Source organism: Podarcis bocagei, assembly GCF_964188305.1.
Source record: "Podarcis bocagei genome assembly, chromosome: 2".
NCBI lineage: Eukaryota > Metazoa > Chordata > Lepidosauria > Squamata > Lacertidae > Podarcis > Podarcis bocagei.
In genome coordinates this window covers 17,888,517-17,916,231 of record NC_138126.1, presented here as the reverse complement: position 1 = coordinate 17,916,231, position 27,715 = coordinate 17,888,517, and the positions used below count along the sequence as shown (strand labels likewise).

Here is a 27,715-nt window from a genome sequence, read left to right as displayed (position 1 = left end):
CTCATCTGTTTGGGCATGCCGGTTTCAGTGACCAATTCATACTTCCAGTCAAGTAGATTATAAGATGGGGAAGCTTTGGCCCTCCAGATGTTGTGGGATCAAAATTTCCATCTGCCCAAACCAGCATGGCCAGTGGTCAGGGATGGTGTAAACTGTGGTTCAGGGCTGAAGATTAGACACTTCTGAAGTAAAGCCTCAGAAAGTGTACAAATTCTCCCAATTTGCAATCAGATGCAGGCTTGTTTTTCCTTCAGGATCGCTGTTGTTGCTCCCTGGAGAGGCTGAGCAAAGCAGAGAGAAGCCACGTTAGTGTACGGCTGGGCTGAAAAGAAGGAAAGCAAAGACCTGCCTGTATGCCGGTTTTTATTATTTACCGTAATATTATTGAATTTATATACCGCTCTATACCTGGAGGTCTCAGGGCTGTTCACATCTTTGTTTACTGCAAAGTGAAGTGGAACTATGACTGTGTTTTGTTTTTCAGTTGTGTAACAATTTGCTGCCACTCAGTACAATACCATATTTATTAAATTTATATCCCGCTCTTCCTCCCAGTGGAGTCCACGGCGGCAATTAATATGAGGAGTAAGACTGTTTAGATATATAGATTCTGTATCCTTTTGCCTTCCAGGGATGCGGTGCAGCAAGAGATTTATCTTTCCAAACATATGAGACTGACTAAGAACGCTAGAGGTTCATAGTCCTTTGCGTGCTGACCAAACCTGAACATATGTTGCAGGCACAGTCCAATGCATTTTTTTGAAAAAGGTGTCCCTATGGTTTTTCTTTCAATATTTGCATCTTTTGAGTTACTTTCCCCCTGGAAGCCCCAGCTGCCACGTTAATGTGTGAATGATCCAAATTTATAGTTTTGAGAAATTTCCAAAAGCAAAATGTGGTCATTCCTTCAAAAAATAAAAATAAATGAGGGGTATCTTTCTATTTTCAGTTACTAATGAATTGGATACAAAAAAAGAAAAAAATTATCAACAATAACAACAGGTCAGAGCACAGAGCCATCCGCAAAAAATGTTGCTGGAAGATGGAAGCCATTTTCTATAGATGGTGCTTATTCCATGAAATGATACCAGGAAAAACAACAACTCACAAACATTTATATAAAGTACAGTTGTACCTTGGAAGTCGAACGGAATCTGTTCCGGAAGTCCGTTCAACTTCCAAAACGATCAGAAACCAATGCGCGGCTTTTGATTGGCTGCAGGAAGCTCCTGCAGCCAATCAGAAGCTGTGTACGCCGCGTCACATGTTTGGGTTCCAAAGAACGTTCGCATACTGGAATACTCACTTCCAGGTTTGTGATGTTCGGGAGCCAAAACGTCCGAGTACCAAGGCGTTTGGGATCCAAGGTACAGCTGTATTGCAAACGTTCCACAAAAACAAAAAACAAAAGTAGTTTTCTAAAACCCTTACAATTGGGGGATGGACAGACCTTTATTTATTATTATTTAATAAAGCCTATATGCCACTTGATGGTAACAAAACATCTACGTGGTTTACTAGAAATGTTAAAATCATCAATTAAAGAGTTGAAAACAAGTAAAACATTTGAAATAAAAAGGCAAAATTAAAACAGTTAAAACTATTATAATTGCCAGTGTAAGATTAAAACACACCTGCATCTATGCCTCTGCGTTCTTCTGAAGATCCTCCGGAGGACTGGGGAGGGCTTCACAACCTAGTATACCATTAACAGTATATGTAAACAGAATGAACCTTCAACTATTTTGTAGTGTATGTTCATGTTACAATAGATACATCCACATTTAATAATAGCTGAAGTGATGGGACCACAGGTGATACAGACTGGCAACCAGGATACACACACAGACAAAAGATCTACGTTGGACAAAGTGGCTTCCAAATCTTGAGAAGAAGAGCAAGACTTCTTGGGGTGTTAGAGCCGACAATCTGTGGGTGTCGCAAGGCCTCGTGAAGGGAGTCACAAAACCTTGACTGGAGACACTGCCACTCAGCATGGTTTCAAAAACACCTCGTCTGTTTTGAGTCTCAGTTTAACACTGGGCAGGAAGTAGATCAGTGTCACCGTCTCAAGGAATATATGTGAGACACTGACAACAATGTCCCACGAGTAAAGATCTGGTGCCCTATCCACACGGCATGGAAAAATGAGTCGGATGCTGCCACTGCGGTGAGCTGTGTTGTTCAGACTCTCGGTTCAATTTAAGCCTCCTTCCATGTGCCTTGACATGTGCAGAGAAGTAGTGAAGTTGGCTGAAGCAAACAAATTTGCTTCCTGTTGCTCCCAACCACCTTTGAGGTTCAATGAACAGAGAAGAAGAGTTTGGATTTGATATCCTGCTTTATCACTACCTGAAGGAGTCTCAAAGCGGCTAACGTTCTCCTTTCCCTTCCTCCCCCACAACAAACACTCTGTGTGGTGTGAGTGGGGCTGAGAGACTTCAAAGAAGTGTGTCAAGGTCACCCAGCAGCTGCATGTGGAGGAGTGGAGACGCGAACCCGGTTCACCAGATTACGAGTCTACCGCTCTTAACCACTACACCACGCTGGCTCTCAGTGTGGTGTAGTGGTTAAGAGAACTCTTTCTTCTTCATAGATACAGTTCTTTGCTCCCGGCATGCACTCATTATGTACTTTGAATGCTCAAAGGAGGACAGGGGAATCCTTTACTTAACCTTCTCACAGAGGAAAACTTGTGGAGTTTCTGACAGATGTCCAGTGTGCGTTTAGCAGATACCAGGAAGAGCTCCAGTTGATACCACCACCACCCTAGACATGTTGAGGACAGCGGAGGTCAGGAGCACCACCATTTTGCAATCTGGAGGCTCTAGAAGTGGAACTACATCAGCTTCTTCAAAGGAAAGCTCAGCATTGAGAGCTGAGTGTTGCCAAATCACATCTTGGCCGACGGCTTGCACCTCACAGATCTAGGTACATGGTTTGAAAAACTACTGACTGTGTACTCCATGGTTTTGAGAGACAAGGTCAACTTCTGTGCCGGGTGGCCAAATGACAAGAACACTGTTGCAATCCTCACCTGCATACTAATGAAAGTCTCCTAAAATTAAATCCGTACACAGCCACTGATATGGTTTCTCGCCACTGTGAGTTTTTTGATGGGTGGTTAGATTGGAGCTCTGGCTGAAACACTTTCCACATTCCAAGCACTGATAGGGTTTCTCCCCGCTGTGAGTTCTTTGATGGGAAGTGAGACTTTTCTTCCAGGTGAATCGCTTCCCACACTCCAAACACTGATAAGGTTTCTCCCCACTGTGAGTTCTTTGATGGTAAGTGAGGTAGGAGCTCTGGCTGAAGCTTTTTCCGCATTCCAAGCAGTGGTATGGCTTCTCCCCGCTGTGAATTCTCTGATGGGCCGTGAGATTGGACCTATGACTGAAGCTCTTTCCACATTCCAAGCACTGATAGGGTTTCTCCCCTGTATGAATTCTCTGATGAGAAGTGAGAGGTGCGCTCTGACTGAAGCTCTTCCCACATTCCAAGCAACGATATGGCTTCTCCCCTGTGTGAATCCTTTGATGGGAAAGAAGACTTTCCTTCTGACTGAAGCTCTTTTCACACTCTTGGCACTGAAACGGCTTCTCCCCACGATGACTACTTTGATGTCGGCGGAAGTTTGTGCTCGCATTAAAGCTCTTCCCACATTCCAAGCACTGATACGGTTTCTCCCCTGTATGAATTCTCTGATGGGAAGTGAGACTTTCCTTCCAGGTAAAGCTCTTTCCACACTCTTGGCACTGAAATGGTTTCTCCCCACGGTGAATACTTTGATGGCTACGGAATTTTGTGCTTGTATTAAAGCTCTTTCCACACTCTTGGCACTGAAAGGGTTTCTCCCCGCTGTGAATTCTCTGATGTCGACGGAAGTTTGTGCTTGTATTAAAGCTCTTCCCACATTCCAAGCACTGATACGGTTTCTCCCCTGTATGAATCCTTTGATGGAAAGTGAGACTTTCCTTCTGACTGAAGCTCTTTCCACATTCCAAGCACTGATACGGTTTCTCCCCTGTATGAATTCTCTGATGGGAAGTGAGCCGGTCGCTCCGACTGAAGCTCTTTCCACATTCCAAGCACAGAAATGGTTTCTCACCACTGTGAGTTCTTTGGTGGGAAGTGAGGCGGTGACTTCGACTGAAGCTCTTTCCACATTCCAAGCACTGATACGGTTTCACCCCTGTATGAATTCTCTGATGGGAAGTGAGACTTTCTTTCTGACTGAAGCTCTTCCCGCACTCTTGGCAATGGTACGGTTTCTCCCCACGGTGAATACTTTGATGTCGACGGAAGTTTCTGCTTGTATTAAAGCTCTTTCCACATTCCAAGCACGGATAGAGTTTCTTCCCAATGGGATTTCTTTGATAGAAAGCGAAATGGGAGCTCTGACTGAAGCTCTCTCCACATCCCAAATATTTAGATGGCTTCTCCACTGTGTGGATTTTGTTGTGAACTACCTTGTTCTTCATTTCCAATTCATCCCCACCTGCAACAAATGGAGAAATGGATTAGAGCCTCAAGAAAATAATGTAGCCCCAAATTATTGAACACTGCTAATTAATGCTTGTGAAAGAGGAAGAACTGAAGGGAGTTAGATGTGAGATCTTCCTACAGGGTTCTCTGCCTTTGTTGACGGCCATTAGCTGACATATTTATGGGAACCTGAGATTTGAAAAACCTGGTTCTTTTTGAGGAGATTTCACCCCTCCCATATCCAAGAATCTGCTGATGTTCTCTGCTGATTCTCCAGAGAGGAGGGGGCGGTTTCTGCTCTCTACTTATGCCGCTCCAGCCTCACATCAAAGAGAGAGAGAGACTGAGTGTTAGAGAGAGATCGTGCGTATAGATAAGGTTGCTGCTAAGAGCAGCTGCAGACACTCAGTGCAGTTCAGCATTTTTTGTTTAGACCGCATTTAGCTCTGTATATAGTTGTGTATTATAGTTGTAGATAGAATAAAGAAGATATTCTATAGAGCTGCTCTCCAAGTATTTATACTCTGCTATACTCTGCTGTGCAACGACTGTCTTCTTGTGGAAGTGAATCCGGTGCTCACAACTCTAAGCTGTGAGTCCACAGCACTTTGACCTGTTCCTGTGCACAAGGTGGTCTCTGGAAGTGCTACCCAGCTCGCCTAGCCCAGTCGGGGCTGAAGGGGATGAGTCATAGAATCATAGAATCATAGAGTTGGAAGAGACCACAAGGGCCATCGAGTCCAACCCCCTGGCAAGCAGGAAACACCATCAGAGCACTCCTGACATATGGTTGTCAAGCCTCTGCTTAAAGACCTCCAAAGTCCAGTTGGTGACACTGGCTCAAGGGTGATGCTGACACTTTTCTGGGATGGATTTTGTTTGGCCCCATTGTGGAATCTGCTCCTTCTTCAATGTCAGTAGTTTCTTTGGTCAACCGAAAACTGACAGAAGCAAAAACAAAAAACTTGATAGAAGTTTCTTCAACTCTGAAGGCCTGGGTGGGGTGGTTCAGAGCAGTCTGTTTAAAAAGGCATAACCAGAGGAATAATATTCATAGACGAAACAATAAATAGCCTTCCATTCAAGGTTAGCTGTGGGGGTGTTAGTGTCCCAAATGATTTGGGTGGCACTGTTCAGCTACATCAAAATCTTGGCACTACATGACATAAAAATACGTATTGAATTTCAAAACAGATACTACGATCCAACAGAGAGCCTTACCAAGAGAGTCCATGATCCTACAGTTCTCCTCCATGACTTTGTTATGCAGAGCTCTCTGGTCAGGATCCAGCAATGCCCACTCTTCGTCTGTGAAATAAACAGCTACATCTTCAAAGCGCACTGGACCCTAAAAGAAAAAGAGAAATGTCCTCCTCTTTGACAGCATAAAGATTATCTGCTACATATTTCTCTGTCATTTTCTGCCGGATAATTGCTACGTTGCTTTGATGATATTGTTTTGCTGCACATTTTAAATTCTGGATGTTTATTTTAATGTTTTAATGGACTTCTTTTATTGTGTATTTTAATGATGCTTATTAATCTTTGTGTAAATGGGTGGAACGCCACATTGTGTTCCTCAATCATACTGTCTGTGCAAGCTTTCCAGGTGTAAGGATCTCCTCTCTACTCTCCCCTTGTGCTGTTCTGTGGGGGGTACCCTCCCAATGTCCTAAAGCCGAAAGCATATAACACCGGTCCTGAAAAACCTACATTGGCTCCCAGTATGTTTCCGAGCACAATTCAAAGTGTTGGTGCTGACCTTTAAAGCCCTAACCGACCTCAGCCCAGTATACCTGAAGGAAGGTCTCCACCCCCATTGTTCAGCCCGGACACTGAGGTCCAGCTCCGAGGGCCTTCTGGTGGTTTCCTCACTGCGAGAAGTGAGATTACAGGGAACCAGGCAGAGGGCCTTCTTGGTAGTGGCATCTGCCCTGTAGAATGCCCTCCCATCAGATGTCAAGGAAATAAACAACTATCTGACTTTTAGAAGACATCTGAAGGCAATTCTGTTTAGGGAAGTTTTTAATGTTTGATGTTTTATTGTGTTTTTGATATTCTGTTGGGAGCCACCCAGGGTGGCTAGGGGAACCCAGCCAGATGGGTGGGGTATGTATGTATGTATGTATGTATAAATAAATAAATAAATTTCAAGGAGTGCATGGGGGGAGGGGGGAAGCCCTGTTTTGCAACTGATGCAGCTGGTTAGGTGAATCCTGGCCACTGTTTTTCATGGTTTGTAAAACTGCTTAGAAGCGTACTTTAGCATTAAACGATAAACATATAAATAAAAACTTCAACTATTGATAAATAATACAGTGGTGCCTCGCAAGACGAAAAGAATCCGTTCTGTGATTCTCTTCGTCTAGCGGTTTTTTCATCTTGCGAAGCAAGCCCATTGACGGATTAGCGGATTAGTGGTATTAGTGGCTTTTAGCGGCTTATCTGCTGATCGGATCAGCTGATAAGCGGTTTAGCGGCTTAGAAAAAGGGGGGGGGGAAGGAAAAAAACCCAGCAGGAACTTGCAAGACATTGTCGTCTTGCGAAGCAAGCCCATAGGAAATTCGTTTTGCGAAGCACCTCCAAAACGGAAAACTCTTTCGTCTAGCGAGTTTTCCGTCTTGCGAGGCATTCGTCTTGAGGGGCACCACTGTACTAGCGACAATTAGAAAGCTAGTTACGGTGAGGCGTCTGTTTTTTATTCTCAGCACATAAATCGCCATGAATGGCATTTTCAGCCATTGTTAAGGGAAGCTCTGACAGAAGCCCAGAGGAGAGAGATTTGTTTGGGCCCAGTGGCGCGCTGACTGCCCCGGCCTCTGCCTCTTCCCCTACAATGCTCCTTCCCCCTACCTGATCAGGTTCCACAGCCGCTGCTTCCCCTCTGCCACGATGAAAAGATGGATGAGAAGGTCTTGCCAGCATCATTCTGTCACCTGTGAAAAACAAGGGCAGGTGGGCAGCCTTTAGTGCATGCTTCTCAAAGGTTAAGCGGTGCATCTCTTAACTACAATGGTACATCGGGTTACAGACGCTTCAGGTTACAGACTCCGCTAACCCAGAAATAGTACCTCAGGTTAAAAACTTTGCTTCAGGATGAGAACAGAAATCGCGCAGTGGTGGGACAGTGGCAGTGGGAGGCCCCATTATCTAAAGTGGTACCTCAGGTTAAGAACAGTTTCAGGTTAAGAACAGATCTCCAGAACGAATTAAGTTCTTAACCCGAGGTACCACTGTACAAATGGGCCATAGAAAAAGTCTCACCTGCTGAGGGCGTTTTGACATTTGTACCCATTTAATATTTTAGTTGTCTAAAAATACATCCCCTCTCCATGGGGCCTGTGACTCCAAGTGTCTTCCCCCAAAAGATTAAAGGAACCCATGGATTAGTTTCAAAATCAACAGAATGTGACCAAACTGAGAGAAAATCATTCACCCTTACCCAGTGGCCTCTGTCTGGTGTCCAATGTCTCTGCCTCAGAGTAATCCATGCACAGTTCTACAAACAGATTCGCTCCCTGAATTAGCAACGAGGATTGCAAACAAAGAAAGGTGAGAATGATTAGAAAAGGAACAGCAGAGGCAAGGTATATCCAATTATCATTCCTTGGACGCTTTCCAAAAAAGGACAGGCGATCAGTAGAGACTCATGGGGTACCTTTCCTCATGTTCTGAGCCCATCAAGATGAAAGTCTCTCTCAGATAAACTAATGGGAAGAATTTGAAACCGGCGGGACCAGAGATTCACAGAAGATTGGCGTAAATTTACGGACTATTTGAAAAGTAGTTGTGATGATCAAATTACATTTGTAGGTTTACAGGAAGTTTTGTAAGGTTAATAATTGGAATTATTGCTTTATTGAATGAAAAGGATGGTGTTATGATAATTAAGGCAATATGAATTTAAGAAATGCAGAACAAATTATAAAAATGGAAGATCATCAGAGGTGCTGATGGAAGTCCAAAAAGATTGTATAAGTGATGAAACTTTGTGGAATGCATGATAATATGTTTGAAAATTAATAAAAATTATATATATAAGATGAAAGTCTCTCTCACCTGTGCGGCCTGCTTTCTCTCCACTGCCTGACTCAGGAGGAAACCTTCGGCCAGGGCCACTGCCTGGGAACTGGTCTCCACTCCACATTCCCTCACCCAGCTCTCCATCTCCGGTGGAAGGACAGCCAAGAACTGCTCCAAGATCACCAGGTCCAGCATCTGAGCTTTCGTATGCCTTTCTGGCTCCAGCCACTGACGACAAAGGTGGTAGAGTCGGCTGCAAACCTCTCGGGGTCCTTTGGCCTCCTGGTAGCAGAACTGCCTGAACCGCTGGCTCTGCACATCTGAGCTGAGGGTGTCCTCCTCGCCCAGGATCTTCTGCACTGAGTTTTCCCAGAATCCTCTGATGCTCCCGGTTTGGATGGTATTGCCTCTTCCTGCTTGAGGGCCAGGCGAGTCTTGCTCATCCATCTCTGCTCTCAGGAAGTCTCCAGGAGATCTGAAGGAATCCTTTTGTCTTCTGCCACGTCCTGCTTGTCCCAATTAAGGGTGCCAGCAAGTTCTACAAAGCAATTATATTATCATAAAATTAATACACTGTCAGGAGAAGGAAAATGTTCCCTGAGCAAGTGTGGATAAGTCCTGCTAGGAACCAGACCTGGGTTGCTCCATAGCCCAGACTCTGAGCTTTCTTTAAAAAGAAAGAAAGAAAGAAAGAAAGAAAGAAAGAAAGAAAGAAAGAAAGAAAGAAAGAACGCTACAATGCAAAATGTGCAGGCAACTCAAGCGATTTCTATGAGATGAATCACTTCATTTTATTTCATTTGTTAGACTTATTACCATATTTTTTGCCCTATAGGACGCACTTTTTCCCCTCCAAAAATGAAGGGGAAATGTGTGTGCGTCCTATGGGGCGAATGCAGGCTTTCGCTGAAGCCTGGAGATAGCCTTCAGGAAGCTATCCGCAAGCCTGGGGAGCCCGTGGGAGTTCTCGCCGGGCTCCCACGGCTTGCGGAGAGCTGCCTGCACCCCGAAGCCTGGGCGCGCTGAGCAGTCGCGCCCGGGCTACGGGTAGCTCTGCGCAAGCCGTGGAAGGGCTCCCATGGCTTGCGTAGAGCAACCTGTTCTGGGGGCTGGGGTCGGGGGAAGCTCGGGCTTCCCCCGCCCCCGGGGGGGGGGAAATTTTTTTTCTCTTTAGTTCCCCCCCCAAAAAAAACTAGGTGTGCCCTATGGGCCGGTGCGCCCTATGGGGCAAAAAATACGGTAGCTGCTTGTCACCCAAAGGTCTCCAAGCGACTTACAGCATACACAAAAAACAAACATAAACATACAATACATATTACCATGGCGGGGGAGTGGGGGAACCATATAATATATCAATATTTCATATAACATAACATCAATGCAAAAAACATACTCAAATAATAAAAAAGCAATACTCAGACCCCCTAATTAACAAAAATAAACAGAACTTCAGCCTCCCCGTAGTATAAAAATCATTCACAGCAGACCAACTATTTCCCCCCTTTAACTTCCCCACTCCACCCAGACGTCTGGTGTTGCAAATCAGTGGTGGGTGGGTGTGTCCAGTTTTCTCCAGGGTTGCTCCTGCCTTTCAGTGTTTTCAGTCAAGGAATGAAGTCAGAACTGTGACTGACAAGTGAGTGAATTGTACAGTGGACGCTTGGGTTGTGTCAGGGAACTGCCATCGGAGCCAAGAGGGGAGGTAAGGCTCTCCGACGATGCGGGAGAAGGGACCAGCAGAGGGAGAGAAAACACTTCCCTTGGGGAAGGAAATCAGAGTGACACCTGGGAGAAAGGGGAGCAGGGAAGGACTTCGGAGAGAGGGCTCCAGGACTCTTCCACAGAGACCAGCGGGGAGAGTCCAGGACCTCCGCTGGCCACGCCCACTCTGTGCAGGAAACTTCCGCGCAGGGAGTCTAGGCGGAGACTTGGTGTCAAGGAGTTTTTATGTTGGAGGAAGTTCAGGAAACGCCCACTGACGGATTCTGCCAGTGACTGACAGCCACGGAGTAAAGGCTGTCTAGCCAGGGGAAAGTTTTAGCCAGGGAACGTTGCCTAGAGCATCCGCACCCTCTACGCACAAGCAACCCCCAATTCCCTTTACAGGTTGCGAATGTGATCCATGCGGGAGGCATGTTTACAACCCGCAGCGCAGCGTCTGCGCATGCACAGGTCACGATTCAGCGCTTCTGCGCATGTGCAAAGCGCGATTTAGCACTTCTGTGCATGCGTGAACGCCAAAACCCGGAAGTATCCTGTTCTGGTACTTCCAGGTTCGGCACAGTGTGCAACCTGAAAACATGCAACCTGAAGCGTCGGTAATCCGAGGTATGACTGTACCTAGTTGAGTCTGGACACCAGGCTATAACGTGGATCCTAACCTCAGAGTCCTAAAAAGTTTCTCTCTCTCTTCCACCTCCACTTCAGCTGCACATTTTCCCCCTGCTTCCGTCTCATTTTCTAGCACTCGGGCAAGTAAAGAAGTACTGTAATTATGATTGTAGGACTGTGCTTATAAAACAGTTTTTTAAAAAAATGTTTTTAATACTGTGTTCTAATGCTGCCCTGGGAATTTCGGGTGAAGAACGGGTTAGCGTTAGAGTTAGGGGGTTAATAATAACAATGTTATATAGCTTAAGCCAACCATAAAGGTAAAGGACCCCTTGATGGTTAAGTCCATCAAAGGCGACTATGGGGTTGTGACGCTCATCTCGCTTTCAGGCCGAGGGAGCCGGCGTTTGTCCACAGGCAGCTTCCCAGCTCATGTGGCCAGTGTGACTAAACCGCTTCTGGCGCAACGAACGGAACACCATGATGGAAGCCGGAGCGCACAGAAATGCCGTTTACCTTCCCGCCACAGTGGTACCTATTTATCTACTTGCACTGGCATGCTTTCGAACTGCTAGGCTGGCAGGAGCTGGGACGGAGCAACGGGAGCTCACCCCATTGCGGGGATTCGAACCACCAACCTTCTGATCGGCAAGCTACAAGGCTCAGTGGTTTAGACCACAGCGCCACCCAAGTACCTCTACCCACACACAAGCATGTAGGCTCAGGCGGCCTCGGTGACTAGTAGTGTCCATTCCAGCTCCGGCTAGTTTGCCAGCCACAGTCAGAAGATGATATGGTCATGGTACCCCATGCTGTGGGTCAGAATTGGATTACTGCAATGCGCTCTCTGTGCAACTGCCCTTGAAGGCAACTCAGAAACTAGCCCAGAATCCCCTCCTTTTCCTGACACACGAGACACGTGTTTTCAGGACCTGCCCTGTTCCTGTGGCTATAATTTCCTGACCCTTTTCAATATTGAATATTTCTTAATGGTTGTAACCTGCCATGGATAATAAATATAGCAGTAGCAATAATTGTAATAACCATAACAAACAGAACAACAATGAATAAATCCTCAAGGTTGGGGGGGGGCAAAATAAAGCCTCAGCAAAGGGGGGGGGGAGGTGGGACTTGTTGGAATTTGCAGGTTTTTTTCTCCCTCAAGGTTTTTGCATAACTAAACACAGACATTACAGCATCCTGAGAATAAAATAAAGCCTCTCACACACGTACACACACACAATCAGCGTTTTGCTCCATTTGGTCCATCTAAATTTAAATTATATTCACTTTGGAAACCCCCATCCCATATTCATCAAAAGACCAAAACTTCATATTGCTTCATTGGTAACATCAAGACGAAAAATCACTATTACACATAATTAACCTGAGTCTCCAGACATAGCATCTGTGATGCTGAGTGTTACCTGTTAACTCTGCTCTATCTTGTTCCCTCCTTTGTTTTCGGCTTTGTTTAAACCAATTCACGAACCAAGAACTTATACACGGACCACTGAAAACGAAACACATGTTGTAGATTTTCCGCAAATGTATTGTGCTGTTTTTTGTGTGATATGCAAACGACATGAGAAGGCTTGGTCTCTCTCTCTCTCTCTTTGTATCATTTATTATTCCTGTGATCTTTGTTAATCAATGTGACTTCTTCATTCATTCATCGGTTTATTTGCATTGCATTTCCTTTTTTCCTGACCCCAATATCCCTCCCCAAGCTGCGAATTGATACAAATACAGAAGAATACAGTTGCAGACCTAAATGTAAAACTCGCCCCCTGCCTGGCTTTGCAGAGGGGAAGCGGAGAGGAACCTCTGCTCCCGGATTTGGGGGTTGTGTCTTGAAGGGGGCTTCCCCCATGCATTAGCTGACGGGGGGCCCATGCACCCTCCCCCTGCAGCCCTGGGACCCCCCACTTATCCCAAATGCACACTATTGGAGAAGAGAGGGAAGACTCACCAGATCCCTTAAGCCGCCGCCGACGCAGCACTCAGAGAGGAGAGACAACAAAAGCCGTGCTCTCCCCCCCCCCGCCTTGCAGGAAGGGACTTTGGAGGGAGGGGCTTTTGCTCTGGAGGACCTTGAAGCACCCCTCTCCCCGATTTCCTGTCCTCTCTAGGAATCCAGAGCACTTCATTTTTAACCCTTGGAAAGCCGAGCGCAGCAAGATCACGCCTCCCTCTCAACGCGCATTGCGCGCGCACGCAAAGATGTTTTATTTTAGGGGACCGTTTTGTCTGGCGTCCTGAGTTGTTCACTCCTTTGGCCAGAAACGGGAAGAACAGCTTGCGTTGAAAAAGACTGCGAGAAATAGGAAACCCCATTGTAGAAGCATGCCAACAAAGGTCCGTATAGTTAAAGCTATGGTTTTCCCAGGAGTGATGTATGGAAGTGAGAGCTGGATCATAAAGAAGGCTGATCACCGAAGAATTGATGCTTTTGAATTCTGGTGCTGGAGGAGACTCTTGAGAGTCCCATGGACTGCAAGAAGATCAAACCTCTCCATTCTGAAGGAAATCAGCCCTGAGTGCTCTGGAAGGACAGATCCTGAAGCTGAGGCTCCAATGCTGTGGCCACCTCATGAGAAGAGAAGACTCCCTGGAAAAGACCCTGATGTTGGGAAAGATGGAGGGCACAAGGAGAAGGGGACGACAGAGGGCGAGATGGTTGGACAGTGTTCTCGAAGCTACCAGCATGAGTCTGACCAAACTGCGGGAGGCAGTGGAAGACAGGAGTGCCTGGCGTGCTCTGGTCCATGGGGTCACGAAGAGTCGGACACGACTAAACGACATTGGTTCGTGTCCTACTGTCCGGAGCGGGAGAAAACAAACTTGTTCCTCCATGCGAAGAGTTCTTTAGATACTGGAAGATGGCTATCATATCTCCCATTCATCCAGCTCTCAGAGTGTGTGAAGATGGGAGAGGCTACACCCTTCCATTAAACATTTTGATTTTTAATTGTATTTCATTTCCTTCTCTTATTCCTTTCAATTCTTTGTATTGCAGCTTTAATTCTGTGGAATGTGATAAAATGCAATATCTAAGCTATAAAAGAAGCAATAAAAATACAATTAAAGTTCATGCACAGAACAGTTCAAAGGCTACAACAAGCTGGGGGGTGGAGGAAACTATTAAGTGGTCTGCTAAAGCCCTCAGCAATTTCCAAGTGGCTATGGAGTGCGAGGGGGAGGGGAGAGTTTGAGAATCCCTGTTGTAAGCTACTTTGAGGAGCTTGGCTGAAAAGTGGCATGTGAATCTTCTATCATTGCACCTCTGCCCAGTTGTGGGTCAGAGCAGCCCAGGACCTGTGTGAATAAAATGGGCATCTTCTCTAGCTTTTGCTAGCCTTTAAAGGGGTAGAAGCAGACACAAACAAGCCTCCAGAGTGGGAGCAGAAGCTGCTCTCCGATACGATACGATAATCTTTATTGTCATTGTCCCATACAGAACAACAAAATTGAAAAAATCTACACCAGACATTCAAAAACCAACAAGCCTGCTATCCCAGCTATCCCAGCCTGGTTAACCCCCTGCTAATCAGTTTAATAATAATAATAATAATAATAATAATAATAATAATAATAATAATATCTGTATCTGAATAATAATGAGTGTATCTGAAGAAGTGTGCATGCACACGAAAGCTCATACCAAGAACTAACTTAGTTGGTCTTTAAGGTGCTACTGGAAGGAATTTTTTTATAATAATAATAATATTTATACCCCGCCAATCTGACTAGGTTTCCCCAGCCACTCTGGGTAGCTCCCAACAGAGTATTAAAAACATCAAACATTAAAAACTTCCCTAAACAGGGCTGCCTTCAGATGTCTTCTGAAAGTCAGATAGTTGTTTATTTCCTTGACATCTGGTGGGAGGCCGTTCCACAAGGCAGGCGCCACTACCGAGAAGGCCCTCTGCCTGATTCCCTGTAACCTCGCTTCTCACAGTGAGAGAACTGCCAGAAGGACCTGAGAGCTGGACCTCAGTGTCTGGTCTGGGTGATGGGGGTGGAGATGCTCCTTCAGTTCTGGGTCTGATCAGTGCCTGATGGGTGACTGTCTGGAAACCATGGTCCCTTGCTGATAAGAACACAGGAGGAGCCCAACAGGAGGAAGGAAAATGCTCACTCACAGCAAAATAACATGTCTCTCCCTGGCGAAAAGTCTTGACAGCTGTAAGCCCTTCCATCTTATGCCTAGGTTGTACCTTTGTGCAAATAAAGCTACATATAGCATAAAATACAACCAGAGTCTCCAGCAACCTTTATTCCAGGTACCCGTTTAAGGTTCTGTGCCTTTAGTGGCATTCACAGCATGGAACCTGGACACTTTAGGCAGCACCTGCGTCCATCTGGCCCTCCCCACATATTCCTGTCACCATCTGGGGCCCCGCTGCAAATTCCTCAACACTTTTTTTTTTTTGTTAGAGCGTTTATTAATTTTCCAATAAAAGACATCCAATTAACATATCAAATCATAATCCAATAAAAATAATAAAATAAAATAAAAAGGTCAAATTATCTTCCGAATTGTAATTTTTGATTTTATGGCTTCCCATAGTCTGAACCTTGAAGCATGTCCAAATCTCAGTCCTGCCTCTTGTTGATATTTCCATATTTCCACATCTCGATTTTATTTTTCCAAACTTCTTTGTCTCTGGCTTTGTGATCCTCAATCATGTCAGAAAACAGATAACTTTTCGTCCGTCGAGTACAGATATGCTTGTGTAATGTACCTTTTCAACTATTTTTTTATTAGCGCTGCTTCATCTGGCTCCATTCCAATCCGGGCTATTATCCAGCTCTCTTTGCAACTCCCAAATCATTAAACTTTCCCGTCCAGCTGTTGTTGAAACCTTCCTTTTAAGATTTAGAAATACAGTATCTTCCACCTGATTGAATTGCTCTTTGTAGTTATTAGGCAAACTGTTTGCTGTATTGCAATATATCAGTCATTTGGCGATCGATCAGCCTTTCTGGAAACCACCCAGTCCCCCCTCTGGGCCCTAGAGGGGGGCTGCTAGACATCCATTTAGCCTTTTCTCTCGCTCATAATGGAAAAAAATCTTTTGCAAACAGCTGCACTGTATATTGTCCAAAATATTGTCTCAAACCATTGCAGTCAACCAGCAATAAATTCCTGTTTCTCTTAATCAGGGAAGGATTTCAAATTTTCTGGAACTGCGTAGTATGGGAGCGCCATTTTATCTTTTGTTCTCCTGTCTTTAACAAGCATTCCAAGTCTTTAAAAAAAAAGTTGCGCATGAGTCCCAATTGTAAATAAAAGTCCATCTGCATTCATTTTTTTAAAAAAGCAATTTAAGTTCTTAATGAGGTTTGGCATGAGGAACCAATTGTTGATATTAAGGAAGAAGAAGAAAAAACATACCAAAGACATCCGCAATCCACACACCATAATAAGAATCTCTTTGAAGTCCGAGCTCATACACCAGAGACTGTACATTCTGCAGGGTTTCCCCCCCCCCCCCAGCTGCTTCGGTTCAAACCATGCCAGTTTGTTTTTCAGATCTATTTCTTTTCCCAAACAGATGCTCCCGGCTATGGGAGTGACATCGGAGAGTGCCCGCCGTGACCGTGCTCTTTGACCCAGTGTCCTGCCGGCTGCACCTTAATGCACACCGGCAATCTTGGACAATCCGCAGGTCTTTGAGACAGTCCTCCCCGTGGGGAGGCTGCCAGGGCTAATTACTTCCACATCAGCCCTGAATTATCGGCACGGCTGGGGTCCGGTCTTGTGGGAGTCAGCCATTTCCCACCGCTGGAAACAGGAAGCCGCAAATTCCTCAACACTTTTAAAGGATCGTGTCTGTTTTATTCCTCATTTATTATGGTTTGTAAATAAGTCTCCTTGGAAAAATAAGCAGAGTAGAAACTGCTAAAATAAATAACAATAAATAAAACAAATATACTCTAATTTCTGAGGGCTGCATTCAAGTAAATAGTTGTGCTAGGGCAGGGGTCTGCAACCTTTAAGACAAAAAGAGCCACTTGGACCCGTTTCCGAAGGAAAAAAAACCTGGGAGCCGCAAAACCATTGCGACATTTAAAACAAATATATATCCGGAGCTGCGATCTGACAGCGGGCGGGAAGGTGACGTCGGGACAGTGTGTGACTAACGCACACACTGCCCCCATGCGACGTCACAGCCAGTACAGCGCCCGCCACAGTAGGGAGTGTCGGGGCGCACAATGCGCCTCCTCCCCTCGTTAGTATCCACCCCGGAGCCGCGGCAAAGGTGTAAAAGAGCCACATGCGGCTCCGGAGCCGCGGGTTGCAGACCCCTGTGCTAGGGGGAGTCACTGCAAGGAGTCCTGCTACCACAACTGGCCTTTCCCAGAGCAGCACTGGAGGATCAGGAGAAACCCCAGAGCAGCACTCAGGATGAGGAGAGGTCAGCTATTCCCATCAGGCAATGAGAGGAGTGAGCCAGCAGGAAAGAACACTGAGCAAGCTGGAGTTAACTCTTTATCAGCCGCAGTTAGCTCTTTATCTGCACAGGAGTGACAGGTGTAATGTGCACAGCAACTCCCTCTTGCTGGATCATCATGGACCACTTATAAACGACATCTCCAACTCTTTGAAAGATTCCATCAACGGTGTCTCCGAAAAAAATTACACATCACTTGGGAAGACAGGTGAACTAATATCAGTGTATTGGAAGAAGCAAAGATCACCAGTGTCGAAACAATGATTCTTCAACATCAACTTCGTTGGACTGGTCATGTTGTGCAGATGATCATCTTCCAAAGCAACTACTCTATTCCGAACTTAAAAATGGAAAGTGTGATACTGGTGGTCAACAAAAGAGGTTTAAAGACTGTCTCAAGGCAAATCTAAAAAAATGTAGTATAAACACTGACAACTGGGAAACACTGGCCTGTGAGCACTCCAGTTGGAAAACAGGCTTTACCAAAGGTACCATGGGCTTTGAAGACATTCAAACTCAGGACACAAGGGAGAAACGTGCTAGGAGGAAGGCACGCTTGGCAAATCCACACCGTGATCAGCTCCCACCCGGAAACCAATGTCCCCACTAAGGAAGGACATGTGGATCCAGAATTGGCCTCTACAGTCACTTACGGACTCATTGTTAAACCCATGTTTATGGAAGACAATCTTACTTGGCTACAAGTGATCGCCAAAGAAGAAGAAGAAAGTGCAGCAACTCTTCTCCAGCAGGTCTTGCCCCAGTAAGGCAGTTGTGGAGACCTCCCTACAATTGCCCAAGCCAACTCAAGCAATCTGAGACTGTTCCTGCACGAAGCTAACTTCCCCTCTGCTCTCTTCATGCCTCTCCTGGTTCTGGGAAACCAGTGGGGAGCAGGAAGGGGAGACACCCATGCTTCTTCACCAGCTGAACTCAGCTCTGCCTCCCTCCTCTCCTGCTTCAGCTTCTGCCTCTTTCTGGATTGCTCTCTGCTACAGATTCCTCCCTGCTCACTAAGCCCTGTTTCCCTCTTCAGCTTCTGACACCTCCCCACAGTCTTCTCCCTCTGACCACTCATCATCGTCTCACCCCTAATCCCCAGGCTCTGAGCCTCCTTCCCAAGCTGGGACCTGCAACTATTACCTCACAGCCAACCAGTCTGTGACATCCAAGGAGAAATACTAGGATTGCTGTAGCAATCTCCTTAGCGGCATGTTTATTTCCACCCTGAAATCAGACCTTGCAAAATGGGTCTGGTGAAAACATAGGTCCATTAGTTAAATAAAACCCAATAATGTTAACATGATTCTACTTGGATTCAGATAGGAATAAAGTGGGAATGTCTATATTTAAAAGAAAAGGGCTCCGACCATCCCATTGTCATTAGAGACCAGTTTCCTTTCTGATTCACGTGAAGGAAAGAAGTAGTCAGGGAATGAATGCTGCAGGCATGTATATTGATTTTATTAATGCCGTGCTATGAAAAATGTACTAATATTAGAAACCATCTTTACATCACACCATCAGATACTCCTTTTTATTCAGATCTGGCCTCAAGACGATAATGTAGGACTTGGGGATGAAGATGCAACCCAGTAACCCCGAACTAGAGGCCAAGATAGAGAAGACCTGCACGGCTACCATATATTTCCCCTTGGTGCTCAGGTAGGCTGGCACAAAGGACACCCAAACACTGCAAAACACCAGCATGCTGAAGGTGATCAGCTGGGCTTCGTTGAAGGCCCCAGGCAGCTTCCTGGCTAGGAAAGCCACCGTGAAGCAGACGACCGCCAGAAAGCCCATGTAGCCAAGGGCAGAAGAAAACATGGCAACAGAGCCTTCGTTACATTGCAGAATGATCTGCCCAGGCTGGGAGTGCATGTCGGAGTCTGGGAAGGGGGGAGACATTCCCAGCCAGACCATGCAGATGCCCCCTTGGACACTGGAGAAAGACAAGACCAGGCAGTTGGCCAAGCTCTTGCCCAGCCATTTCCTCATCTGGCTCCCTGGCTTTGTGGCCATAAACGCCACCACCACCGTGATGGTCTTTGCCAACAGGGAAGACACGGCCACGGAGAAGATGATGCTGAAGGCAGTTTGACGGAGAAGGCAGGTCCACTTCTGGGGTCGACCGATGAATAAGAAGGAGGACAAGAAGGAGAGCAGGAGGGAGACGAGGAGCAAGTAGGTGAGGTCCCGGTTGTTGGCCTTGACTATTGGGGTGTCAAAGTATTTAATGAAGATTCCCAAAAGAAAAGCAGCAGTGAGGGACAAAAGCAGGGCAAAAGAAGCCAGGATGATCCCCAGAGGTTCTCCATAGGACAAGAAATGTATAATCTTGGGGACACACTGATCTCTGTGTAGATTGGAATTCTGATCATCTGGACATTTGTTGCAATGCTTTGCATCTGAAAAACACAAGAGTGACTTCAGTGTTGCCAATATAAATATTATAGGCATGACATTCCATAGTCTACTACATACCAACTATATTATTCTGTGATTCTTATGTGATTACTGTATTTTGGGTTGTGGGTTTGCCTTGAAGCAATTTTGGGCTATAGTTTTGGGTCAGAATAAAAGTATTAAGGGCCAGCATATCCCATTGAGCTCCTTTAATGGGGCAAGACCCCCCCCCTCCATTGGTACGAATGCCTGGAATTTGAATGAGATTTTGAACTCTGAAAAAGTGACTCACTCTTTTCAATATCCTTTCCTTTTGGGTAATTTACCTTCCTGAATTGAGATTGTCCTTTCCATACATTGAACACAATCATAGCAGCAGACTGGCTGTCCTTCCTTAATCGCCTTGGCATATCCTGGATGACAGCTTTTGGTACACCTTGACAGAGGCATGTTCTAACCAAAATGAGACAAAAGGGGGAAGGGGGAGAACCAGTGAGCTTGACATAGATACACGGAAAGGTCCTGGAGCAGGTAATGAAACCGTCTGTCTCTGAGCACTTAGAAAAGGATGCTGTGATTAATAAGACCCAGAATGGGTTTCTAAAAAACAAGTCATGCCAGATGAATCTCATTTCTTTTTTCGATAGAGTTACAAGCTTGGTAGATTAGGGGAATGCTGTGGACATAGTCTATCTTGATTTCAATAAAGCTTTTGACATATCCTCCATTATATTTTTTGAAGACATGCTGGTAAAATGTGGGCTGGATAAAGTAACTTGTAATGTGTATGGGTTGCTCGTGCGTAAGTTGCCGCCTCTCCAGGCTTTGTTGCCTTGCTAAACCTTTCAGTCTGGACAGCCCTTCACTTTGTGGCTGCCTCAGTTGCTAGCAGAATCCGTCAGTGGGCGTTTCTTAAATCTTTTCCAACATAAAAGTTGTTTGACACCCAGTCTCCTCCTACTCTCTCTGCGAGGAAGTCTTCTGCGCAGGGTGGGCGTGGGTAGCGGAGGACCCATGCTCTCCCCGCTGGTGTCCGGTGAAGAGTCCTGGAGCCCTCTCGCCGATTCCCCCATCAGCCCCTCTATATCCCTGGTGTTGCACTGATTTGCTTCCCCATCTGCGGAGCTGCCTCTCTCCCTGCTGGGCCCTTCTCCAGCATCATTTGAGAGCCTTCCCTCCGCCTCTAGCTCCGATGTCAGTTCCCTGACATAACTGTTAGGTGGATTTGTAGCTGGTTGACTGACTGAACCCAACGAGTGCTCATTAATGGTTCCTTCTCTTCCTGGACAAACACGACAAGTGGGATGCTATAGGGTTCTGTTCTGGGCTCATTGTTGTTCAACAAGTGTAGCGTTCTACACTTGGGCAGTAATAAGCAGCTGCACAAATATAAGATGGAGGACATCTGGCTTACCAGTATTATGTGTGAAAAGGATCTAGGGGTCTTAGTAGACTACATGCTTAATATGAGTCTACACTGTGATGCTGCAACAACAAAAAAAGCTAATGTGATTCTAGGCTTCATCAAGAGAAGTATAGTGTTTACAGCTAGGGAAGGAATAGAACCAGTGCTTTTTTCCTAGAAAAATATGTGCCTGTACTCACCATTAAGTTGTTAAAGTAAGTACCACACTTTTTAACCGGGGGATATATATACACACACACACACACACACACACACACACACACACACACACACACATGCCGGTACTGCGTACCCTTGAGTACCCCCCTGAGAAAACAAGCGCTGAAAAGGACCACTCTATTCTGCCTTGCTCGGACCACAGCTGGAGTACTGTGTCCAGTTCTGGAGTTCTGGGTACCACAATTTAATAAGGATATTCACCAATTGGAATGTATGCAACCAAGATGATCAAGGGCCAGGAAACCAAGCCTTGTGAGTAACGATTGAAGGAGTTGGGTATGCTTAGCCAGGAAAAGAGGAGAAAGAGAGGAGATATGAGAGCCATCTTCAGCTATCTCAAGGGCTGTCACATGGATGATAATAATAATAATAATAATAATAATAATAATAATAATAATAATAATAATAATAATAATTTTTTATTTATACCCCGCCCATCTGGCTGGGTTTCCCCAGACACTCTGGGCGACTTCCAACAAAATATTAAAATACAGTGGTCTGCTAAACGTTAAAAGCTTCCCTAAACAGGGCTGCCTTCAGATGTCTTCTAAAAGTCTGGTAGTTGTTCTTCTCTTTGATTATTTTCTCCTGCTCCAGAGGGTAGGACTTGAACCAATGGATTCATGTCACAAGAAAGCAGATTGCGACCAAACTTCATTAAGGACTTTCTGATGATACGAGCTGTTGGACAGACTCCCATTAGAGGTCGTGGACTCTCCTTCCTTGAAGGTTTTCAAGCAGAGATTGAAAGGCCATCTGTCATGGATGGTTTAGCTGCGATTCCCACAGTGGGTTGGGCTAAATAACCCTTGAGGTCCCTTCCAACCTTACAATTCTATGATTATACGATTCTAAAGCATCAAGCAAAATACATTAAGGTTTGTGGATATGAGTCATATAGGGGAATTAGGATTGCAGCATATGCTATGGAAGTGTGAATTTGCTCCTGACTTGCCAGGACCATAGGACTGCCTGGTCTGAGCTAAAAAAGAGAGTAAGGTGAAACTGATTATTTCCCCTACCTGTTTGAACCACCTGGGCCACACAATGGCATTCTGGTCAATGGCGAACTTGATAATCTCTGGAGATGCTGATCTCTCTACACTCCCAACTTTCAACCCAACAAGGGACTTATTGGGAAACGCCACCCAGTTGACAATGTCAAAGTCAGCTGCCAGCTCCCCATTCTCATCCCAATAAGCTCCGTCCATGGAAAAGTTGTAAAGGTGGAGGTTTCTTAGGAAAGAGTGTAGCTAAAATGGTACAGGAAAACACACACATGATTAGGAAACGAGGAACAAAGTTGCGTACGTGAGCCTTGCTCACTTGGAACTCCAGTTTCCAGTGGTGCAGTCCCTCAAAGACTCAGTTGTGGCAGCGGCTATTATTTGGAGGTGAAGTGCGTCTATTTCTGGTTCTTCTTTAGACTCATTAATGAAAGCAAGTTTGGTGTAATAATTATGGTGTTGGTATAGGATTAGGAAGACCAGGGTTCAAATTCCAGCTCTGCCATGAAGCTCACTGGGTGACCTCAGGTCAGTCACCACCTTGCAGTCAGGATACAATAGGGGGGTGGAGAGCCATGTGCTCCTTTTTGGTCTCCTCAGAGGAAAAGTGTGACACAAATGTAGCCATAAATCAAATACAAGCTTCATTTTGCATCCTGATTAGGCAGTTGGGAGCAATGTACGCATTGCTCCGCTCTGTTTTAAAAAGTGTGCTTCAGCCAGGCAATTTTATTTTGGAGTAAAAAGCAGCTGTGGGGTCTCGATCTGCAACATGCTCTCGATCCGGATCAGGGCCACTTTAGTTTCCCATCAAACGCCATGCCCCCTCAGGTGTTATTTGCTCCAATAGTACAACTGCTGGCAGGTCTTTCATGGCCGCTAGCTAGATTTGCCTCCACAGTTGGGGCCAGCAATGCCTTTTTAACCTTTACAAGTTGTATATATGTAAAGGGGGGGGGGGAGCTGCCCTCGACCACAGACCCCGCTCCCTTGCATGCAAGTACTAATCCAACAGGGGGATTACAAAATAAACAAAATCACCACATCTGCGTCTCAAAAAAAGCAAACCCCATTTCAAATTAAAAACAGCCCACTTTGCAAAATTCAGAATTAAGCAACCTCGTAATAAATCCGTCATGGTGTTCCCTTGCGCCAGAAGCAGTTTAGTTTTGCTGGCCACATGACCCGGAAAGCTGTCTGTGGACAAACACCGGCTCTGTTGGCCTGAAAGTGAGATGAGACCGCAACCCCATGGTCGCCTTTGACTGGACGTAACCATCCAGGGATCCTTTAGCTTTTTACCTTTACAAGTTGTATACAGTGGTACCTCTGGTTACGTACTTAATATGTTCTGGAGGTCCGTTCTTAACCTGAAACTGTTCTTAACTTGAAGCACCACTTTAGCTAATGGGGCCTCCCACTGTTGCCGTCCGATTTCTGTTCTCATCCTGAAGCAAAGTTCTTAACCTGAGGTATTATTTCTGGGTTAGCGGAGTCTGTAACCTGAAGCGTATGTAACCCGAGGTACCACTGTATATGTAAAGGGGGCGGGCGGGAAGCTGCCCTCGACAACAGACCTCAGAAGTGAGTTCAAAACATCACTTCCGTGCCCACCCTGGATATTTCCCCAACCGGAATTTAATTGCAGTGGTACCTCGGGTTACAGATGCTTCAGGTTACAGACACTTCAGGTTACAGACTCCGCTAACCCAGAAATAGTACCTTGGGTTAAGAACTTTGCTTCAGGATGAGAACAGAAATCGCATGGCAGCAGCACGGCGGCAGCGGAAGGCCCCATTAGCTAAAGTTAAGGTTAAGAACAGTTTCAGGTTAAGAACGGACCTCCAGAACAAATTAAGTTCTTAACCCGAGGTACCACTGTACTGACTTAACGTTCAAGAATGAGTAGCTGTGAGAGAAAGGATCATACCTGCCACGGTTGTGGTCTTTGAAGGTCCATCTTGCCCCTTCCCACCGTTGCCTTCTGGCTTGGCTCGGATGAGTATACAGCACTCAGGACGCTTGCCAAGGTTTGGATAGTGTTGTAAATACTGTAGCTGTCTTGAGACAGGATTCTCTCGTTTAGGTCTTGTGGCAGGGTCCCCAGTTCACCTCTCTTTCTACATCTTCTCCGGACTCGCTCAGAATTCTTTGACATGGAACATCTAAATTCCATCCTCGCAAACCGATGGATTTCAAGGTTGTGTGGGTCAAATGTTTCATATTTTGCCCTCTTTGTCGTCTGGACTAAGAAGGACAAGGTTGCAGGGACACGCTGGGGATCATATTGAGATGCTTCACTCATACTGAGATCCTGCAAAGCTGTCATGACCCAAACTTTCCCCATTGTTTTAAGTTTCTTTTCAATGTTTATAACAAATGCCATTAGAATTAAAGTAGATTGAAACGCTGCGTGGTAGACAACTACATTGATTTGTTGCTGCATGGAAAATGAAACCAGGTGCTTTGCCTTATAGTAAGTCACGGTTTCTGCGATGCTTTCTGAGAAGGCCACACAAATATCATTCTTTGTGACCGCAGCTGTGAAGGTCCTCATGAACCTTTCTCCATCGTCATTGTCTGGAGCAATGAGACCGATCCACGTCCATTTGAAATGCAGGAGCAATTTGACCACAGCCAGGTGAGGAGGTTCCTGTTTTGGGACCATGTGGTAGAGGAAAGGGAACCGAGATTTATCAGTAAATTCACGACTAGCAAAACCAAAGCTGACCTAGAAGAGAAAAGAAGAGTTTGGTTTCGGACTTCTGGGGTGGCGCCACCGGCAATGGCGGACTCCCTCTGAACCGGAGGGACCAGCTCCGCATGAAACGGGTCTTTTCCGCTGCGGCGTAGCGGGGACCCTTCTGGAAATCACAGGCGGATGAAGCCTGTGACCGTGGGACTCGGCGGGCACCCTTAGCACCCCCCAACCCACAAAGGAACCCACAAACGGGCTCCGAAGTGAAGAGGGGGAAGTGGCGTGGTGCTGTGAGTTTACTGCTTTTTCTGTGGAGCAAAGCCGCATAGCCGTTGCCGGAGAACGCTGCCTTTTTCCTGAGACAATTTGGCATCTAAAATAACCAACCGTGAGTACTGGAACAGTAAATATTTGGACTTCAGATAAGAATTGGCGAAATAAGAAGGAATCTGGACTTTAAAACTAACCCTAATTTGGTACTGAAACGGGAAGGATAAACAGGAAGTCACCCTTCCGTTTCTTTGTAGTTAGAACAAAGCAAAGACAATACAAACTAGAGCCTTAAAAATTATTTTCAAAGGATCGACTTTCATCATTTTAAATTATTCTCTTTTTTTATCGCCAGAAATGTTTTTATGAAAGTTGCAAAAATGTTGAAATGAAATTATTAGGCTCTTGTAAGAATGTTTAAAGAATTAGGTAAAAAGGTAATGGTTATGAGAAGCTGGTAAAAATAAGATTTAAATTTTAAGTTTTAAGGTTTTATATAAGATAAGATGAAAATAGAGCAAGGTAATGTATTGACAGAATATTATGAATTATGGAAAGGATTTGCTGTGACAATTATCAATTAAGATACAAGAGATGGGAGGAGGAGGAGGTCATGGAAAGAAGGTAAAGAAAGTGGAGAATTTGAAAATGATGGTTTTATTTTTTATCTCAGCACAAATATGTATTAACCTAAACAGATTAATAACTAGGAAAATATTCGTCATTACGATTGGTTGAGAGGCCAAATTTATTTATTTATTTTTAGTTAAAAGATTTATTACCTGCTTTTTGAGCAGATGTCCCACACAACAGTTCACTACAGTGTGGTGTAGTGGTTAAGAGCGGTAGTCACGTAATCTGGGAAACCGGATTCGTGTCTCCGCTCCTCCACATGCAGCTGCTGGGTGACCTTGGGCCAGTCACACTTCTGTGAAGTCTCTCAGCCCCACTCACCCCATAGAGTGTTTGTTGTGGGGGAGGAAGGGAAAGGAGAATGTTAGCCGCTTTGAGACTCCTGAAGGGGAGTGAAAGGCGGGATATAAAATCCAAACTCCTCCTCTTCTTCTTCTTCTTCTTCTTCTTCTTCTTCTTCTTCTTCTTCTATGTCAGCTAAATGCACAAAGCGAAATACAGTGGTACCTCAGGTTACATACGCTTCAGGTTACAAACTCCGCTAACCCAGAAATAGTGCTTCAGGTTAAGAATTTGCTTCAGGATGAGAACAGAAATCGTGCTCCGGCGGTGCGGCGGCAGCAGGAGCCCCCATTAGCTAAAGTGGTGCTTCAGGTTAAGAACAGTTTCAGGTTAAGTACGGACCTCCAGAACGAATTAGGTACTTAACCTGAGGTACCACTGTACAGCATGGAACCATTTCAAAGATGCACTTAGAACAACAGTGACCCTGAACGCCAACACAGAAAATAAAATAAAGCATCAATTATGAAAATTTGCCCAGGTTATGATCCCAATGTATATGTCAGGGAACTGCCATTGGAAGGACAGGAGGTGGAAGGGCTCACACAGGTTGGGAGAGACAGCCACTGTCCGAAAAGCAGTCCGAAAAGCAGTCCGAAAAGCACTGTTCCGAAAGCAGCCACTGTCGGAATCTGCCAGCGACTGACGGAGCCATGCTTAAGGAGATCCGTCACAGACAGAGGTTTGCGGACTTGACCAAACTCTGAGGGATTAGGATTTTACGCACAAGCAGCTCATCATCCCATCACAGCATTCCGACAGTCATTGAAAGCAGCTTGTGCAGGAGAAAGCATCATGAGCAACCCAGCCGGAACCGGAGAAGCAGGAGGAGCTGGAGCGGGTCCAAGCCTGGAAGAAAGGTACAGGATGTTGGAGGTCCAGCTAGCGCTGCAGACGGCGAGGCTCGAGGAGAGGAGGGCTCAAGATGCAGAAAAGGGGAAAACCACCCCGCTCGCCAGAAAGGTGCCAGGATTGGTGCAGAAGTTTGGGGGGGAGCCCAGGAACTATCATGCCTTTAGGACAGAGATGCAATATGCCCTTAATCTGCAGTTTGATGACTTTCCAGACGAGGAATCGCGAGTGGGATTTGTGATTGCACATCTCGGGGGGGGGGGGGCGAGAGACTGGGTTAGGCCCCTGATGGCAGCGAATAATGACATCCTAAAGGACACGATGAAGTTCTTTCGTGCCATGGACCTGATGTTTTCCAGCGATATTGAGCAGGGAGTGGTACGCAGACAGTTAATGGCTTGTAAACAGGGGAGCCGATCCGTCCGTGAGTACTGGACTGAGTTTACCATGTTGATCCATAAATTGGGGTGGGATCTATCGGCGGAACCCATACAAATGCTTTTTGAAGAAGGGCTTTCTTCGGCTGTGAAAGACGAACTTTCCCGGGCGCCCAGGGCGGAG

The 27,715-nt window shown here is 45.7% G+C and overlaps 2 protein-coding genes and 1 long non-coding RNA gene across 3 annotated transcripts in view; 1 reads left to right on the top strand and 2 right to left on the bottom strand.

Annotated features, from left to right (window-relative positions):
• The window catches only part of LOC308581291, a 149,727-nt gene extending 135,342 nt beyond the window's left edge, over window positions 1-14,385 (top strand). Inside the window, exon 2 of the long non-coding RNA XR_014004935.1 lies at window positions 14,252-14,385. This is a non-coding gene — a long non-coding RNA (uncharacterized lncRNA). The remainder of the gene's footprint in view (window positions 1-14,251) is intronic.
• On the bottom strand, window positions 1,452-8,003 carry LOC308580669 (uncharacterized protein). The gene is made up of 4 exons (XM_081182657.1): window positions 7,929-8,003; window positions 7,340-7,422; window positions 5,707-5,833; window positions 1,452-4,498 (listed from the first exon to the last, which is right to left on the bottom strand). Exons 1-4 carry the CDS (start codon window positions 7,975-7,977, stop codon window positions 3,045-3,047), a joined length of 1,713 nt encoding a protein of 570 aa, XP_081038783.1. The 5' UTR covers window positions 7,978-8,003; the 3' UTR covers window positions 1,452-3,044.
• Window positions 14,386-18,816: 4,431 nt separating the features above from the next.
• On the bottom strand, window positions 18,817-24,432 carry LOC308579778 (vomeronasal type-2 receptor 26-like; the record flags this gene model as incomplete). Its single annotated transcript, XM_081180711.1, has 4 exons — window positions 24,290-24,432; window positions 22,375-22,605; window positions 20,034-20,160; window positions 18,817-19,709 (listed from the first exon to the last, which is right to left on the bottom strand). Exons 1-4 carry the CDS (start codon window positions 24,317-24,319, stop codon window positions 18,817-18,819), a joined length of 1,281 nt encoding a protein of 426 aa, XP_081036837.1. The 5' UTR covers window positions 24,320-24,432.
• Window positions 24,433-27,715: the final 3,283 nt, after the last annotated feature.